The following is a 19,270-nucleotide window of genomic DNA, read 5'->3' as shown; positions in this document are numbered from 1 at the left end:
GCTCGTCGCCCTGATCAAGAATATATATACTTTATGGGGTCTGCGATGACTCCTTCTGCCCGTTACATACTTTTCACAAAACCATTATACCCTGATTTCCCATTTGGGTTCAGGGTATACAAAGATAAATATAATCGGCATAAGTATTTTGTCGAAATTATATTGTAATTATTAATGCTGGCCCTACCTAGTACCGTTACAAAAAGCGAAAATTGTGAGCAAAGCAAAGAGTCTACGAATAGCTCTATGCATGCCAAATTTTATTCTGGTTACCTTTTCCATATTTTTTCTGCTGATAAGAATGCAAGCATTGAATTTTTGCGTGGCATACGTATTTTGACGAAAGCTTTTTTCAATTGTCTATTCACTTGTGAGCAATTGACAACCCAGTAATTTTTGTATTGGTATTTAAGGTTGTTAAGAAAATTTAAAATGTAATAAATGTTTTCAAAAATCCAAGGGTATTCGAGCCTTAATACCAGACCTTCAATAACCCTAGCATGGCTACAAACCGCACAGCAAATGAATTTCACCTGTCAAGCTCTGTTCTATCAAATTAATATGTTTAAAATAAATCTTCACAACAGCAGCTGCTAAGCATAAGATGACCATTGCAGGCAGATTTCTTTTACAGGATGCTGAAGAAATATATTTCGGAGGCCTCAAAATGTTGCAATTGTTTTTTCATTTGACGGCCAAGAACATACGACAAAAAATCAAAATAAATTTTCTAGTAACAGGATAGCTTACCAGGCAGCCAGAAGACAGTTGAAGAAGGTCATTCGGGCAAGCAAAAGAGAATGCTTTCTAGAGTTGTGCGACTCAGCCGAATATGACCCTTGGGGCAGGGCATATAAGATAGTAGTTAAAAGACTATACGCAGGTAAACAGGTGCAGCCGACGGATCGTCTGGAGCTTAAATCGATTGTGGAAACGCTCTTTCCAGAAAGATTAAGCTCCATTCATGCCCCGGAGTCGAGTCTGCTAATCAGGGCTCAACGAGCACTCAAATTGTTTTAGTTACAGACGAAGAAATCTTAGTAGCTCTCAGAGGTCTTAGAACCAACACAGCTCCAGGGCCGGACGGGATCCCAAATCGTGCGCTAAAGCTAGCCCTCACCTTGCACCCTAGTACGTTCGCCGAATTATTCAATGAATGCTTAATACAAGAGACGTTCCCTGCAAAATGGAAGACCCAGAACCTGGTATTGCTACCCAAGGCTGATGATGTGGCTGTCGTCGCCATAGGCAAGGAGCTTAAAGATACAGAGGATATGTGCAGCGAAAGTATCAATGGCATACGAAGCTGGTTGACAGGAGCTGGGCTCGAGCTAACGGCGCACAAGACGGAAGTCGTGCTTGTCATAGCAGGCATGGTGCCACTGGAGTACCTGGTCGCCGAAGCCGTGGAGCGGAATTCGCACGCGCCTGTGCTATCAGGGCGGACAGCATTGCACGATGGCAAAGAAAGTGGAATAGCTCAGCTAAAGGGCAGTGGACGCACAAGCTCATCCCGGAGATCGAACCATGGGTTAACCGCAAGCACGGCGAGATTAACGTCTACCTTTCGCAGATCCTCTCGGGCCATGGATGCTTTCGGAGCTATTTGAAGCGCATTGGTCACGAGGAAACTGAGTGCCCCTGGTGTGGGCGAGGGCATGTGGAAGACGCCAACCACATCCTTTCGTATGTAGACGGTTCCTGGAGGAGAGGCGTCTAGAAGAGGCACTGGGCCGCTCCATCAAGCATCGCGCGCTATTCTAGCCCCCTCACAACTTGCAACTTTTAATATAATAAGATTGTCAATAAACGAATAAAAAAAAAAAAAGACATACACGCACATATATATAAACACACATATACACGCACACAAGCACCCACGCCTAAACACGCATGGGCTGCAGGGTGCGCTTACTATGAGAACTTAATTAATAACTTTTGTGGATGTGCTGCCTTCCTGAAACTTTCAGATTATGATCATAACATGGATATACATGTATTTGCCAAAGCACAAGTGTCTAGTATTTGAAATACGTTTTTTACAAATATGTGGGTGAGGGGGTGGATATAGAAGTGGGAGGGGGGCGGGCGTTACCGACTTCGGAATACTCATTCACATCCCATCAACAATTTAGTAGTTAAGTTTCACTCTAATACTGTAAAAAATACATTTTTCCCCATTTGCCACGCCCCTACTGGGCTTAGGCACCACATATTTTGTCAGTTCTTAAAACGTGATAACGGTACCCTAACTAAAAAGTTTGAATGCTTACCCTCAAAAAGTGTGAAAATTACAGGTTATTTTTCAAAATGCCACGCCCCTAAAGAGGCGTAAAAATTATTTTTGGGTTATCGGTAGAGGAGGAAGGGCGTTTGCCACGCCCCTTGTGGGCGGACATATATCCGACAATTTTAGGTCTCTGGCATCAATAGTGTCCAAAATATAGCAGCCAATCAGGTCCGATTTGCCACGCCCCTAATGGGCGTAGACTTATAATTTTGTCTTTAGACTTTATAGAATCATAACATTAGCTGACGTGCAAAATTTCAGCGCTCTAGCTGTAAAACTCTTGAAGATACAGTTTTATCCGATTTGCCACGCCACCAATGAGCGGAGATATATCCGCCATAGCTCGTGATCTTGAATGGTCGACGCGGACCTACATACCAAGTTTCAGCTTTCTAGCTCTTCAACTAACATGATTTCTGGCATATCGGAGAATGCATTTTCCGATTTGCCACGCCCCTAGTGGACGGATCGGGAAAAATTTAATATCTATAAATCGGAGATATACACAAGTATGTGTTCCAAATTTCTCGCTCGCACTTGACAGTACCTATTCAGCTGGTAATGTGAGGTAATGTTTATATGTTTATAAATGTATTATTGTCACGTTCCCCTGATATAACACTCTATGAGTTTACTATTTATTTAGTTTTAAGAACATTATTTTTTTATAGTCTGCAACTAGGTTTGATCTTAAATCTGTCAACACAAGCTTAAGACCAGAAAATGCCCTTTTCACCGAAACCTGGGTGGCAGGCACTGAGTGAACTACCTTGGCAAGGCGGTACAAAAGTGGATATGTGAACTTTTTACCTTCCCAATAGCACATTATGTTCACGTTTAAATGTATAGGCTTTGGCGAGTATCCATAAGTCTCGGTTATGGTCAATTTGAACTCCGGTTCGTCCTCTTCCTCAGACTCTTCACAGTTAGCCGCAACATTAATGGAACTCAAATAAGCGTTCAAAATGAGCATGTGCTACATTGACCGATAGATACTCACTGTGCGTGTGTCAATATGCTTAAGTTCAATCTATCTCTTTCAATCTTTTGCGCATACAGCAGCGCATGTAATACATATTTTTATACCCTGAACCCATTGAAAATGGGAAATCAGGGTATAATGGTTTTGTTGAAATGTATGTAACAGGCAGAAGGAGGCGTGGCAGACCCCACAAAGTATATATATTCTTGATCAGGGCGACGAGCTGAGTCGATTTGGCCCTGTCCGTCTGTCTGTCTGTCCGTCTGTCCGTCTGTCCGTCTGTCCGTCCGTCCGTCTGTCCGTCTGTCCGTCTGTCCGTATGTTTGAACGCGTCGATTTCCGAAGATATAAGAGCTAGAGACTTGAATTTTTTTTAAAAATGACCGTATATACAGCGCGGACGTCGAGTTTGCTTTTAAAATTCGATAAATCATCCCGTTATGTTTTTATCGAGTAAAAACATTCAAGTTCAAATCAGATGCCTCTATAGCTAATTGTGAATGATTTTTCTTTTTTTTAAATTTCTCAAATATTCAATATAATATGTAGATCATATGCTGAAAGTTTCATTAAATTCCGTTCAGTCAAAAATTAATAAAAAATAATCAAATATTTGGCCAATTAACAAACGCACGTGCAGCAGCTACAACAAAAACATCAGCTGTTAGTTTCGTTTAGTTTTGGTAGATGGCGCAGCAGCAGTGAATCTATTTGAGTTTTGCCAGCGCCACCAGCAGGAGTGGGGTGGCCTAGTGTGTTAGCTGCATGACGCTCGATCAAGAAGTCGCGGTTCGAATCCCGATCGGTGCAGCACTGATGTTAATTTTTTTTAATTGTTTCAAAATATTTTTATATTTTCATAAATGCGTTTTCTATTTAATTTATATTTTTAAATACACCGAAATTTAAATTTTAACTATACTTTATGTGCGCTTTTAATAGTTAGGTTATTCTAGCAGATTCTTAGAATCACATCAGCAGTTAGTTTCGTTTAGTTTTGGTAGATGGCGCTGCAGCAGTGAATCTATTTGAGTTTTGCCAGCGCCACTAGCAGGAGTGAGGTGGCCTAGTGTGTTAGCAGCATGACGCCCGATCGAGGAGTCGCGGTTCGAATCCCGATCGATGCAACTGATGTTAATTTTTTTTAATTGTTTCAAAATATTTTTATATTTTATTAAATAAGTTTGGTTTTTTATTTATATTTTTAAATACATCGAAATTGAAATTTCAGCCATACTAAATGAGCATTTTTATTTGTTGGGTTCAGGGTAGTATCTAGTCGAGCACTCTCGACTAGAATTTTCTTACTTGTTATATCATAAACCCATTGAAAATGAGAAATCAGGGTATAATGGTTTTGTGAAAAGTATGTAACAGGCAGAAGGAATCATCGCAGACCCCATAAAGTATATATATTCTTGATCAGGACGACGAGCTGATTCGATTTGGCCCTGTCCGTCTGTCTGTCCGCATTTTTGAACGCGTCGATTTCAGAAGATATAAGAGCTAGAGACTTTTTTAATGATCGTATTTATAGCAGGGATATCGAGGCTATTTTCAAAAATCGTTAACTCACCCCGTTATTTAGTATCGATTAAACACCTAACGAAAATCAGTAATTTAATTATGCCTGCTACATCTTTGAAGCTAGAGTCGCCAAATTTTAAATATAGATATAACACATTATAGAATTTCGATTGTTGTTATAATTCACCCCCACTCTTATATCCACCCCATTACATCATTGTGTAAGCAGAAAGGCAGGAAGAATTATTGAAATATCAGTTCTTCGAAGGGTTCAGGGTTCGAAGTGTTCGATTAGAACTTTCTTACTTGCTTTAATTACTATAGCGGAAAATTACAGGATGCGGGAATTATAGATTTTACAAAATTAATGTAGCTTTATCAGTTTTATTTATTATACTCATTGACGAATGTGAAATGAGTGTATGAGTGCATGTCCGGCTCCTCCGCCCGTTTGTTCGTATGAACGCAATTTATGCATTTTCCGATTCTTATTAGTTGATGAGCTAGAAAGCTGAAATTTGGAATGTAGATCCGCGTCGACCATCCAAAATCAACCGCTATGGCCCGGAAATTTTGCACGTGAGCAAATGTTATGTTATTTTTCCTAGGTCCGTGTACACCACGCGCATATCAAGTTTTTCTCAAAAATGATGAAAACCCTTATTGAAAACTTTTAAAATTATTTTTCCTACACCTTTAAAGCTACAGTCTCCAAACTTTAAATGTAGACTTATATGTATTTTATATAATTTCGATTTTTGTTGTAATTTAATCCCTACCTTTATATCCACTCCTCACTTATATATTTTTAAAAGGCGTATTTCAAATACTAGAGACTTGTGTTTTGGCAAATACAGGCATTTGATTTTTATGATCACGATCTACATCGACAAGAAAAGTTATTAAATAATTAATTCCTGCAGTCCATACGTGTTTATGCGTGCATGCCTATGTATGTGTTTCTTGTATAAGCAGAAAGACGCGAAGAATTATTGAAATTTCAATTCCTAGAAGGGTTCAGGGGATTTCGTAACGAGCAGTCTCGACTAGAGCTTGCTTACTTGTTGGAATATGCAACTGTAACGTCTCCCCTGACGTTGCTATTTGAAATTTGGCACAAGGTCAGCTAACGTCCCTTTCTGTGCTTCCGCCCCAGCACCTACACAGCAACAATACAACCATACCCTCAATGATAATTTTTGAAGGTAAAATAATGGCTAATGAAATCCGGGAAAACTAACAGCAAGCAGCAGAGCCTGTTGCTGCGGTTTGAAGAAGGAGAATAGCTGATTGCAATTTAAATGTAATTAATTTCTAAGAGTTTCATGCCTTCAAAAAAGCACTGCAAGGAATAGAAAATGCATTCCATAATGCTGTAAATATTATATATATATATATATATATATATATATATATATATATATATATATATATACATCCAGTTTTGTGCTTAGCTATATATATATATATATATATATATATATAGCTAAGCACAAAACTGGATGCAAATCATCATTAATTAATATTTATTACCTAGATTAGACCGATGATATAACATCTAATATAAAGTCAAGAAATGTTGGCTATATATGTACATAAAAATAATTAGCCTCATTTGTATACCCTGAACCCGTTGAGAATGGGAAATCAGGGTATAATGGTTTTGTTGAAATGTATGTAACAGGCAGAAGGAGGCGTGGCAGACCCCACAAAGTATATATATTCTTGATTAGGGCGATGAGTTGAGTCGATTTGACCCTGTCCGTTTGTCTGTCTGTCCGTATGTTTGAACGCGTCGATTTCAGAAGTTATAAGAGCTAGAGACTTCAAATTTTTCGTAAAATGTTCGTATTTACAACGCGGATATCAAGTTTATCATTAACAAGTAAGAAGGCTTTAGTCGAGACTGCTCGACTAGGAGATACCTTGAACCCTCTAAGCTGATTTTCTAATCATTCTGCTTTTTTATGCACACATACATACACATGCATCCACACGCACGCATAAGCCTGCGCTCTGCTAACTGTGCAGTAAGCAGCGACTGCGCTTGGGCTGCGCTGCAGTGTGAGCAATGCTTTGAGAATTTATTTGTTGAATAATTTCATTTGTAGACATAAGATCTTAATGAAACTTTCAGAGTGTAATCATATGATGAATATGGGTGTACATTCCAAAGCACAAGTCTCTAGTACTTGAAATGCGGGGGGAAAGGGGGCGTGGTATCCAAAATCTGTAAATTACAAAATCTTTGTATCGGTTAACTTTATATACAACGCAAATTTGAAGACTCCAGGTCTAAAAGTGTTCAAATTAGGCTAAAAAAACAAAATCAATTTTTCGATTATTCTCGATAAAAAAGTTATCGGATGAATGATCGAAAAAATAAAGCAAACTCGTACTGCGTATGGTACACACGAGTATGCATGCCAAATTTCAGCTCTCTAGCTCTTATAACTTCTGAGATCGACGCACTCATACGGACGGACGGACAGACGGACAGGGCTATGTATATCGACTCAGCTCGTCGCGCTGATCAAGAATATATATACTTTGTGGGGTCTGCCACGCCTCCTTCTGCCCGTTACATACTTTTTCACAAAACCATTATACCCTGATTTCCCATTTTCAATGGGTTCAGGGTATAAAAATCGATAACTCATCCCGCAATCTATTTTGGCGCTATTGAAACTAGAGACTTGAAATTTGGAACACATACTCGGGTATATCTCCGATTTATAAAGTGTTAAAACTTTCCCGATGCGCCCACAAGGGGCGTGGCAAATCGGAAAATGCATTTTCCGATATACCAGAAATCATGTTTTTTGAAGAGCTAGAAAGCTGAAATTTGGTACGTTGATCCGCGTTGACCACCCAAGATCACACGCTATGGCGGATATATCTCCGCCCATTGGTGGCGTGGCAAATCGGATAAAACTGTATTTCCTAAAGTTATAAGCCTAGAATGCTGAAATTTTGCACGTTAGCTGATGTTTAAATTCTATAAAGATGGAGCGTGGCAAATCAAACCTGAAGATATAGTGATTTTTCGAATGCTAGAGACCTGAAATTTGGTATATATACGCGGGTTGACCACCCAAGTCCAACGAGCCCATATGTCCTACAGTTTAAGAGCTAGAAGCTTCAAATTTGAATAGTTACGTTACTGGTAGCGTCCTCTATGATGCCCAAAAAATAATTTTTACGCCTCTTTAGGGGCGTGGCGTATCGAAAAATACCCTGTAATTTTCAAATTTTTTGAGCGTAAGGATTAAAATTTTGCATCCAGGTTACAAGTCTAGGGCCACTTGGGGCCTTTATAGTGCCATTTATAGTGCCCGAATCGCGGCATTTATATGCGTCAGCCATCTATTTATGTATTTGTACATAAAAGTAAGCTTAATAGATATTCATAATATGGAAAGAAATATTTTTATCAAATTTAAAAAATATAAAAGAAGCTAAAATAAAAAAAATTTGCAATTTACAAAGAGTTTTCCGCGGGATTTGAACTCGCACCCAAGCCAAATAGCATGTTTGTCAAAATAACTAAAATAAAGACAGCCAGCGCTTCAGACTAAAGCACCACCGCATCGTTTCGAACAACAGTAATTTAAAAAAAGTAAGAAAGCTCTAGTCGAGACTGCTCGACTAGGAGATACCATGAACCCTAATTATACTCATTCACGAAAGTGAATCAGTATATTGGTTTTGTGCAATGTCCGTCTTGCTGTCCGTCCGTCTGTCCGTCTGTCCGTCTGTCCGTCTGTCCGTATGAACGCAATCTATTTCGGCGCTATTGAAGCTAGAGACTTGAAATTTGGAACACATACTCGTGTATATCTCCGATTTATAAAGTGTTAAAATTTTCCCGATCCGCCCACTAGGGGCGTGGCAAATCGGAAAATGCATTTTCCGATATACCAGAAATCATGTTTGTTGAAGAGCTAGAAAGCTGAAACTTGGTATGTAGGTCCGCGTTGACCACCCAAGATCACGAGCTATGGCGGATATATCTACGCCCATTGGGGGCGTGGCAAATCGGATAAAACTGTATCTCCTAAAGTTATAAACCTAGAATGCTGAAATTTTGCCCGTCAGCTAATGGTATGATTCTATAAAGTCTGAAGATAAATTATAAGTCTACGCCCGTTGGGGGCGTGGCAAATCGGACCTGAAGATATAGTGATTTTTTAAATTCTCCTATATTTTGGACACTATTGATGGCAGAGACCTCAAATTTTGTATATATACTCGGACTGATCACCCAAGACCAAAAAGTTTTGTCGGATATATGTCCGCCCACAGGGGGCGTGGCAAACCGCAAAAGTTTATATCTCCTAAAGTAAAATAGCTAGAAGCTTCAAATTTGGATAGTTGAGTTACTGGTAGCCTCCTCTATCGATTCCCCAAAAATAATTTTTACGCCTCTTTAGGGGCGTGGCATATCGAAAAATACCCTGTAATTTTCACATTTTTTAGGGTAAGCATTCAAACTTTGCAGTTAGGGTAACGTTATCTCTTTCTAAAAACTGACCAAAAATGAGGTGTCTACGCCCAGTTGGGGCGTGGCAAATCGGAAAAACCTGTATATTCTACAGTATTAGAACGAAACTTAACTACTAAATTGTTGATGGGATGTGAATGAGTATTCCGCAGTCGGTAACGCCCGACTGCAACGTTCTTACTTGTTTTATAACTGATTTTTGATAAGATTTTTATCGACAAAAACGATCGGGAGGAGTTATCGATTTTTAATGATAAACTCGATATACGCGCTGTAAATACGGACATTTTAAAAAGAAAATTGAAGTCTCTAGCTCTTATATCTTCTGAAATCGACGCGTTCATACATACGGACAGACGGACGGACAGGGCCAAATCGACTCAGCTTGTCGCCTTGATCAAGAATATATATTCTTTATGGGGTCTGCCACGCCTCCTTCTGCCTGTTACATACATTTCAACCAAAACCATTATACCCTGATTTCCCATTTTCAATGAGTTTAGGGTATAAAAACGAAATTCAAGTTGCATTTATAGTTGTTAATATTGGTTCCGATTCACCGATTTGAGTCGCATTTCACCTTGAAACATTATCTAAATAAATATTGCACAATACAATTAAATACAAATTTTTATTAAATATATAGAATGTTGAATTTGTATTCAACAGTTTCAATGTCGTATCCTTGAGATTGTACATATACATATACATCAGACTCTTGTTATTTCAAACCTGCGTTATTTCGAACCTTTCATTAATTCAAAGTTATCACTCAGTAATTCGAACTAAAAATCATTGCTAAGACGCGGTAATTCGTACTCATATGGTTAAACACCCGACAATTCGAAATATTTTAAGAGTCCCTTTTATTTCGAAATAACGAGAGTCGACTGTACATATATTAGTTCTGAATAATTTTTATACCCTGAACCCATTTTCAATGGGAAATCAGGGTATAATGGTTTTGTTATATGTAACAGGCAGAAGCAGGCGTGGCAGACCCTACAAAGTGTATATATTCTTGATCAGGGCGACGAGCTGAGTCGATTTAGCTCTCTCCGTCTGTCCGTATGTTTGAACGCGTCGATCTCAGAAGATATAAGAGTTAGAGACTTGACACGCGCATATCGAGTTTTGTTTTAATTATCGATAACTTGCCCCGTTATTTTTTATCGATTAAAAACATAATCGAAAACCAGTAGTAAATTTATATCTCCTTCATCTTTAAAGCTAGTCTCCAAATTTTGTATGTATACTTCAGGTTTTGCCAAAATTTACCCCCCACCTCTAATTCACCCCCTCAGCATTGTAAAAGGCGTATTTCAAATACTACAGACTTGTGCCTTGGCAAGTACATGCATATCTATGTTATATTCATAATATAAAAGTTTCATCAAGATAGTCCATCCACAAGAAAAGTTATTTAACAATTAAATTCCCATAGTAAGCGCACACTGCAGCCAATGCGTGTTTAGACGTGGGTGCGTGTGTGTATTCGCGTGTGTGTGTGTCTTGTGTAAGTAGAAAGACACGAAAAATGATTGAAATAGCTATTGCTCGAAGGATTCAGGGGATCTCGTAGTCGAGCCGTCTCGACTAGAGCTTTCTTACTTGTTATATTTCAATTACAGAGTGCGGTTTACATTTGAAGTTTGATATATTTCAACAATTTTGAGCGATATATCTATATCTTTATTAGGAGAATCCGTTTAGAAGTGTCTTTTCTAGTTAAGCTCAAAAAATTGAGGGCTGATAGTTTAATATGTTCTATATAATATGATTTTTTTTGTCGATTTGTCAATTGATTTAGAAATATTGATCCTGCCTTCATTTAAATCATAGTTAAGCATATTTTAGTCCAAAATTTAACCATGTTGCAAGCTTGAAGGGTATAAGTGCAGCATATAGTATTTCCATTATTTGCCCTTGCCCCAAAAACGAGTCCGACACAGGCAAGGACATACAGCTTTGACCTTGACACAGTCTCTATCGCGCCTCTTCAGACGCAACTACGTAGAACCTTGTAATGAATTTATAACACCGAGGAAAACAGCAGCGACAGCAGCAGCAACTACAACTATGCACTACCCACAACAATGTGATGCCCCAATTTGCGTTGTCGGTGACCTCGTTAGCTATTTCTAAAGTGCAGCGAAAACAGCAACAAGCGGTTGACTTTGACCCATTTAAATCCTCTGAGGTAAGCAATAGACGCAGCAGACCGATTATCGAACAGCTCAGTCAGCGTCGTCAGTTGTCGACGGCGGCTTCGCAAACATTACAATAATCTGTGTCAATGTCAGCCGGCGTTGCAGTGGGCGGCGAAACGGTGTAAAACCAACTGAGGCAGAACATAAAACTAGAGAGCGCAAAGTATGTATAGACCAATAAAGACAAAGAGAGAGAACGTATATAGTAAACACAAGCCACACACACACACAGAACATGTGGCAGCCAATCGAAATGCAATTTCACTGCATGTGTTCTTATAGTGTGTGTATGTGTGTGTTCGCATCCTTGTGCCCAATCTCTAAATTATTTTACAAAACAGAACAAAAGACAAATGTACGCCACTCGAGAATCAGCTTGAGATACCCTATACTTTATACATCTAAATCTTAATATAGCGAAATGTAACACTTCTTCGCTATTTTTTTATTCAGACTTTTATTTTGATATAAGCTTGAATGAGCCTCTTACACACTGAATAAAGTGCAGGGTATTTGAATAAGCTTGTGCTTGACCATAATTCTAAAGCATAGCGACCTTGTTCCATGTTGACCACTATTCTGAGGACTGCAACGACACCCCTGCGGTGAGTTTTCCAATAGAAAATCTGCGCCTGTGTGTGTATGTATATATATATATATATATATATATATATATATATATATATATATATATATATATAGTGAAGGTCAGTTAAGTGGGCGACGAGACGCCTGACATTATTCAATGTCAGCCACAAGCAGGTCATCTACAATTACTAATGTACTTGTAAATTGCAATTGCGTGCGATTGCTGACGGAGCTGCATCATGTAAACGAGATATTGTTAAACTATAGCGAATCAGCTATGTATTATAGCATTGCTGTGCGCAATGGCATTTTATACATTCCTAATGAGTAGCTTAATTTCCAGCCTATATAAGTGTTTGTGCTCATTTCTTTTAATTCGAATTCGCTGTTTTGAAAAAACACTTTGACTATTTTATTATTAAAGTTTTGTGGGTTCCACCAATAAATTTGGAATTTGTCTTAGCAATTCAAGTATTGTTTGCAAGGCACATGAAAGTAAGAATTCCAGCGTATTATTGGCTTGTATGACATATACACTGCGCGTCATCAGGTTAGCGCCCCCCCTTACACTCATTTTCTTTTACGTTTTTCTCTTTGCCTATTGCACGCAACTTCTTGGTTTTTTTTTTTTTTTTCATTATCATCATATGAGATGTCTCTCATACCAAAAAAAAGCGCGAGTGAAAACCCGTTATGTTTTATTTTCTATTCTTCTCTATTTTCGCAAAAAATGTGTGCAATTATTTTGCGTCATCAGATTAGCGCCCCCAAATGCAATTGTGATTATCTTGCTTATTTTGGCAATTACACACACCAAATTTTTTGTGAAGCTCAAAGCATTCAATATATTTATAGTATGGGTAAAGAAACAGTTTTATCTTTGGTTGAAAATCAAAGATAGAGGCATACTTTGAATCTACTCTATGCAACCATAAAATTGCTGAAAAAACAGGAAAAAACAGAAAACTAAGTGGCAATTTTCTTACAAATAGGGAAAAAACTATATAAGCGGCAATAATCAAGCGATTTCAGAAGGAAATAGAAGAGCATTAGTTCGGGAAGCTTCGAATTCCCATGAATCGACCACCAAGATTAGGGATAAAATCGGTGTTAAGACGAGCTTATCAACGGTCCAAAGAGCAATAAGGAAAGTTAATTACCTAAAGAAACAGAATGTAAAAAAAAAAAACACCAGTCGATATGCTGAGAAAAGAAATACGCATTAATTTTGGCCGGGCGAACATGACGTGGTCAGCATGTTGTCTTTTCTGATGAGAAAAATTGAATTTGGAAGGAACTGATGGATATAATTATTATATCCTTGACCTACTCATAGAAGAACATTATTTGGAACGGTTTCCAAGACGCTGCGGCGGGGGGGTGGTGTGGCATTGGTGTAGGATGCAATATCTTACTACAGCGCTTGTAAGCTTCAATTTTTGACATCGTGCATGAACGCATAGGACTATAACACGGTGTTTAAAACTGCTGTTCCGCATTTCTATAACCTGTCTGAAAACCGGCATTAGATTTCCCAGCATGATAATGCTCCAAATCCAAATCCAAATCCCTGAAGTCCTGGATTCAGGGCCAAAAAATTGATCTCATGGAGTGGCCACCATACTCACTCGACCTTAATATCATTGGAAACGTCTGGGGATGGTTGGTCAGGAAAGTATATGAGTCCGGAAAGCATTATAGTACAAAGACAGAGTTAATCGAAGATACTGAACACGCTTAGTCCTTGAATAATATTGAACAACTTTATAATTCGTTTCCTAATCGAATTTTTGAAGTAATTTCAAACAAAAAACGGCACTACGCACTACTAATATTGCTTAAAAATAACAATAGCTTAAAATACAGGTGTTATTTTTGGTCATTAGCTTAAATAAATAGAATTTAGCGCAGGGGGCGCTAATCTGATGACCAAATTTTAGTTACATGTTTTTTGTACATTTTACAAATAAAATTATTTAAAAATAATCCTTAATGTTACAGTAGCCATTCTTTTTGTATTTTAAAGAGAAATAAACGGAGAATAAAGTAAAAAAATTTCAAAGATGGAGCTCTGATGGTTTAGATTTTATTTAGCTTAGAGGTTGAGTGTAAAGGGGGGCGCTAACCTGATGACGCGCAGTGTATGTAACAGGCAGGACATTTGGAACATTTCTTCATACCACTTGCGGTACGTGCTTTTCATTTATTTTTCAGTAACTTATAATATTCCTTTATTATCAATGAAAATTAATAATTTTATTTCGTTTTTTTTTTTTTTTTTTTGTATGTAACAAGAAATTGCAGATGTAACAATAATGCACATGTATCTGGGATCTGGGGATCTGGTTATTTCCCCTGACCTAAAATCACGCTCGTTAAACTATCTGCTTATTTGTATGTATGTGTATTAACAGTTAACTTCCAGCAATATATCTTTTCGTAGAGTTTTATAGCAAGTGGTACTGAGTACCATTGAATAAAATAATTCAATTGAGTTGTATTTGCACTTCTGTAGATTTCGTTTCCGTAAGATGATATTTTACGCTGTTAATAGCCTTTTTAGGATGCTGCTTTTATTAATCCATTTGCATTTGCCGGTTAGAATTTTTATTTTGTTTGTATTATTTCATCCAGAATATTGCCAACGTTTTAAACCAATTCCGGAATTAATCATTGAAATCAGACCTACTTACCCCCTTGGTCATCGATCTCTAGACCAAATTCATCCTCTGAGATAGACTCATCATCGGAGCTAATATTGGATCCACTGAGATTTCCTGCTTGATGTTGTTGGTGCTGTTGCACCTGTGTTGTAATAGTTGTGGTGTTGACTTTCGTTGCGTCACACGAACTGGCCGCCAGCTCATCGATGCTATGCAGCGATCTTCGATGGGCTGATGTCACATCCGCTGCTGCTCCTGCCTCTGGTGTTGTTGTTGTTGTGTCGGCCATTCCATTGCTAGCTGCCACAACCACGTCCTTGCTGTTACTGCTCGGTACTACGTCAAACTCCAACAGCTGTGCTGTTGTGGAGCTTAAAAGTCCAGATGTGCTCACAACACGTGTTGAGACGGATCCATTTTTCAATGGATTTAGCTGGTGGTACACTACTGGATGTGACTTTTGGAGTAGCAGTGGATCAATGCTATTGAGCGATTCAATGTTAACCATGGTTGGGTTATTGGTATTGGTATTGGTATTGGTATTGGTATTGGTATTGGTATTGGTATTGGTATTGGTATTGGTATTGGTATTGGTATTGGTATTGGTATTGGTATTGGTATTGGTATTGGTATTGGTATTGGTATTGGTATTGGTATTGGTATTGGTATTGGTATTGGTATTGGTATTGGTATTGGTATTAGTATTGGTATTGGTAATGGTAGTGGTACTTGTGTTGTTGCGGCTGTTGAACAGTATATTGGCAAACGATGACATTGTGACTGATTCTAATATAAGCGGACCATTGTTACCACTAGATGGCTCTGATACCTTGACATCGGCAGGATTGTTGTTCGTGCTGTTGCTGCTATGCGGATTTGGACTGACGAATATCCGATCGCACAGTCCACTCAAAGATACAGCAACATCCAAATGACAGCTGTCGATGGCCTGCAATGAGGTAAAGTTGCCAGCCACTGGATTAGATTCAGGATTGGACTGAGTGTCCTTTTGCAACTGCGCATAGTTAATGAAGGGTAATATCGGACTACTGCCAGCGGCCAACATCTGATCCTTATGATGAAGAGGCAGCAATTGTTGCTGATGATGCTGCGGTGGTTGCTGTTGTAGGTGTTGACGATGTTGGTTGTTGCTATCGTTATTGCCGCTGGCATAACTAACGATACTACTGCCACTGCTTTCGGCCAGAAGAGGTACATTAAAGTTTTCCATAGTAAAATGTTTCTTTCTGGGATGTACTCTTAATTATTTTTGTTTTCCTTAAAGTTTTAGTGATGTGTAATTGATGCGGTTGGACAGGTAACTATAGTAGTCGTTGTACTCCAACTAAAAGAAATCAAGGTATTATAAATTATATAAAAAGTACAATATTTTTAAATACAAAAAATGCAGAAAAACGCTATAAGGGAGTTGGAAGTTAAAGTCAGAGACCTAACCAAACAACACATCTCGAAGACCTCTACAACACATACAATCCGTTCATTAGGCTCCACTCAAGTTTGTGTTGGAGGCTCGATCAACAGTACCTCAAATCAATACGCGCCAAGCATTCAACTCAAATGTTCCGTTGCTTACTACCCGCTTGCCCAAATCTTCCTTTTTGAAAAATGTATATATTGTTCCCATATATAACCATATTTTTCCTGTCTGTATAAATTGTTAAAACCAAGGTTTGAAGTTGTTCGATATTGTGGACTTCACAGACATTAAAATATATATATGTACGTACATACATACCTACAATATCAATAGAGATTATAAGTACTTTAATAACTAAAATCCATAAATAGTTGTATATCGAGAAAACTATAGCACTATCACACTGACTAACTATCTAACTATCACACTGAGGCAGCAAATGGAGTGGAAAGCTATTTAAATACACTAGCAGCTTGGTGTACGAGATGGAATTTGAAAATAAACCCATGGACGACCACCAACCAATGCTTAACCCTGAAAACCTTCATTAGTCACACCCAGCCTATACAGTTAGGTGAAGAAACACTGGATCAACCTTAGCAGGCAAAGTACCTTGGCATCACCCTTGACAAGCGCCTAAAATTTGGTTCTCACCTGCGGCTAAGAGGGCAAAGCATGCAACAACTGCGGTGGCTGGTTAACGGACGAAGAACCATGTTACTAAGAGCTAAGAGAGCGATTTGGCTCTACGGTGTGCAGATTTGGGGAATATGCGCAAAATCCAACTATAAACGCATACAGGTCCTGCACAATCGGGTGTTGCGACAAATCACAAACTGTCCATGGAATGTGCGCGGCTCTACCCTGTATCGAGATCTGAAACTGTATACAGTGAAGGAATAGATTGGGTGACACACTAGCAGATGTAGTGACATACTGGCTAGCCACCGTTACAGACTAGCGAGAAGATTGCTCCCTGCGAGGCCACTAAGGCGACAAACGATTGGGTTTGCTAAAATTATTAGATAATTTTAGTTTACTAATATTTTGAATATTTATAAGTCCTCCTGTGCATATCAGAAGGTTAGGCTCTTTATAATGTTTTCTAACTGTATTGTTAAGCTACTATATTTGCATTGTACGGACTCAACAATTAAATAAATTTAAAAAAAAAGGCAGTGTCCTAACTATTTTGTACATATACACCTGTTAGTGGACTATGAAAGATTTAAATTGGGGTCAGGAAATTTAGAAGTCTTCACCAGGATGGCCAAGTTATGCTCCTCATTGCCATACACAGTGGTGCATGTCACAAAGACTTCACAATTGACACTTCACAATTGTGATTATCGCATCCGTTACGCATGTGTGTGCAGAGCACGAGATCAAGGAACCGCAAGCCCAGGGCCGGATTCGCTCTCAACAGGCCCGTTGCCATCGTTTTCGTTATCTTTCACCCTGGCATATACTTGTGAGAAAATTTTATTTCATTTTTCGGGGGCCTCAGGCAACTACCTTATCTGTCTGTTTGTTAATCCGGCTCAGCTCAAAACTATGTAAGAATATATAACTCTAATAGAATACCTTTTTTTTTTGACATATATGATAACAAGTTGACTAGTTGCTAATGCTCAAATCCTTAAAAGACACAAATATACAGTACAGGATACTCAATTGAGTAAATTTGCCATGGTTGCCATATATTTATACATATTCCAGTTTTAACTCTCGGGGCTCTAAAGCAAGTCTTCATATATATTTATCTTAACACGGACAAGAAAACAATATATTCATTTCACTGAATACGTATAAAAATATTCTATAGATCTGAGAGTTCGTTATGGCGGGCGGGTCATACAGTGTAAAGAAACAGAGTACAATAATATTAACCACAAACCTTCCATTCATGCTCAATAAATTTGCTTTATTTTTGAGGCGTCGGCAGCAACGTGTTGCTGCAGCGCATGCGCCGCCACATCAACAGCTTAACAGATCACAACAAAAACGCTGATACTACTCTGACGACTTTTGGGGAGCACAGTTTATTGTGATATTTCTTATTGTCGTTCTTAAAACCAGTTGGGACCGAAAGCAAAAGTGCTATTCTTGCCGGTGTTGTTGTTGGCCCGTTCGCCTCCTCTATTTGTTTGCACACTTCACACGGTTATTCGCACTAAGAAGAACTATCGTGATTCATGCTGTCCCTGTAGCTTCGATCTCTCTGCTACAAGCAGCACTGATGCAGTTTCCGCCTGCGCCAGCAGCAGCTGCGAAGTCGTCGTCAAGAGCTTTTTCAACATATTTTTAGTTTTTGTGGCACACACAACCACAGTTGCGCTCACTTTTATTATTCTTGTTGTTTTCGTCGCTTGTATATGTTCTTCTTATTTGCGCTGCGCCAATTTTGTTGATTCTTTCGTTTTCATTTTGCCTATTCGTTATTCGCTCTTGCTGTTGTCTTTCGCGTATGGAATTTGTTTTTGCATGGGGCGACGATGGCATCGGTGTTTATTGCTTATTTCTATGTATGTATGCATGTGTATAAGTAAAAAAAAAAGCAAATTTATTGCAATTATGCCGAGCCAGACGGCGAAAACTTCTTGCACAACGGCAGTAACGAGAACGAAACGAAGGAAAAGGCGAGCACGCGCAACAAGCGAAAAGCTCTTCCTACAAAAACAACAAATTGCAATTCCCTATACACACAAACGAACGAACACATGAGAACGACGCACGCATACATGTGTATTCAGTTATACACATATAATTACAAACATTTACGTGCTGTTGTTGTTTTGCGTTTTGCTGGCAGGGGGCGCTTTAATTTTGTTTTTTTAGCTACTTTGCTCCAATTCTATGACCGAACAAAAACTATATCAGCGTTCATATACAAATAAATGTGTACATACATACATAGGTATGTGATAGCTTTACAAAACTTCCACCACCGTTATTTAAATTACATAGCTCCAGCTGGTGCTACTAGTCATTTATGTATATTAATACACATTTTCATCTTGCGTTTCAATTTTTGTTGATTTTGTTGCTATTCTTTCTTTCGAAACTGC

General features: G+C 38.5%; 1 protein-coding gene across 3 annotated transcripts in view; it reads right to left on the bottom strand.

Annotated features, from left to right (window-relative positions):
• The window catches only part of ftz-f1 (ftz transcription factor 1), a 52,768-nt gene extending 33,606 nt beyond the window's left edge, over positions 1-19,162 (bottom strand). For all 3 annotated transcript variants that reach the window (XM_089468917.1, XM_018005931.2, XM_089468918.1), the window contains exons 1-2: positions 18,100-19,162; positions 14,795-16,109 (exon numbers count right to left, since the gene is read on the bottom strand). In XM_089468917.1, the coding sequence (XP_089325043.1) occupies positions 14,795-15,995 (1,201 nt within the window). In that variant the 5' untranslated portion in view covers positions 15,996-16,109; positions 18,100-19,162. The remainder of the gene's footprint in view (positions 1-14,794; positions 16,110-18,099) is intronic.
• Between the last annotated feature and the right edge of the window lie 108 nt (positions 19,163-19,270).

Source organism: Drosophila arizonae, chromosome 4 (assembly GCF_054131065.1).
Source record: "Drosophila arizonae isolate 15081-1271.41 chromosome 4, UAZ_ARI_1.0, whole genome shotgun sequence".
Lineage (NCBI taxonomy): Eukaryota > Metazoa > Arthropoda > Insecta > Diptera > Drosophilidae > Drosophila > Drosophila arizonae.
Note: the sequence above shows the minus strand (reverse complement) of the source record. Positions and strands in the feature narration are given on the sequence as shown.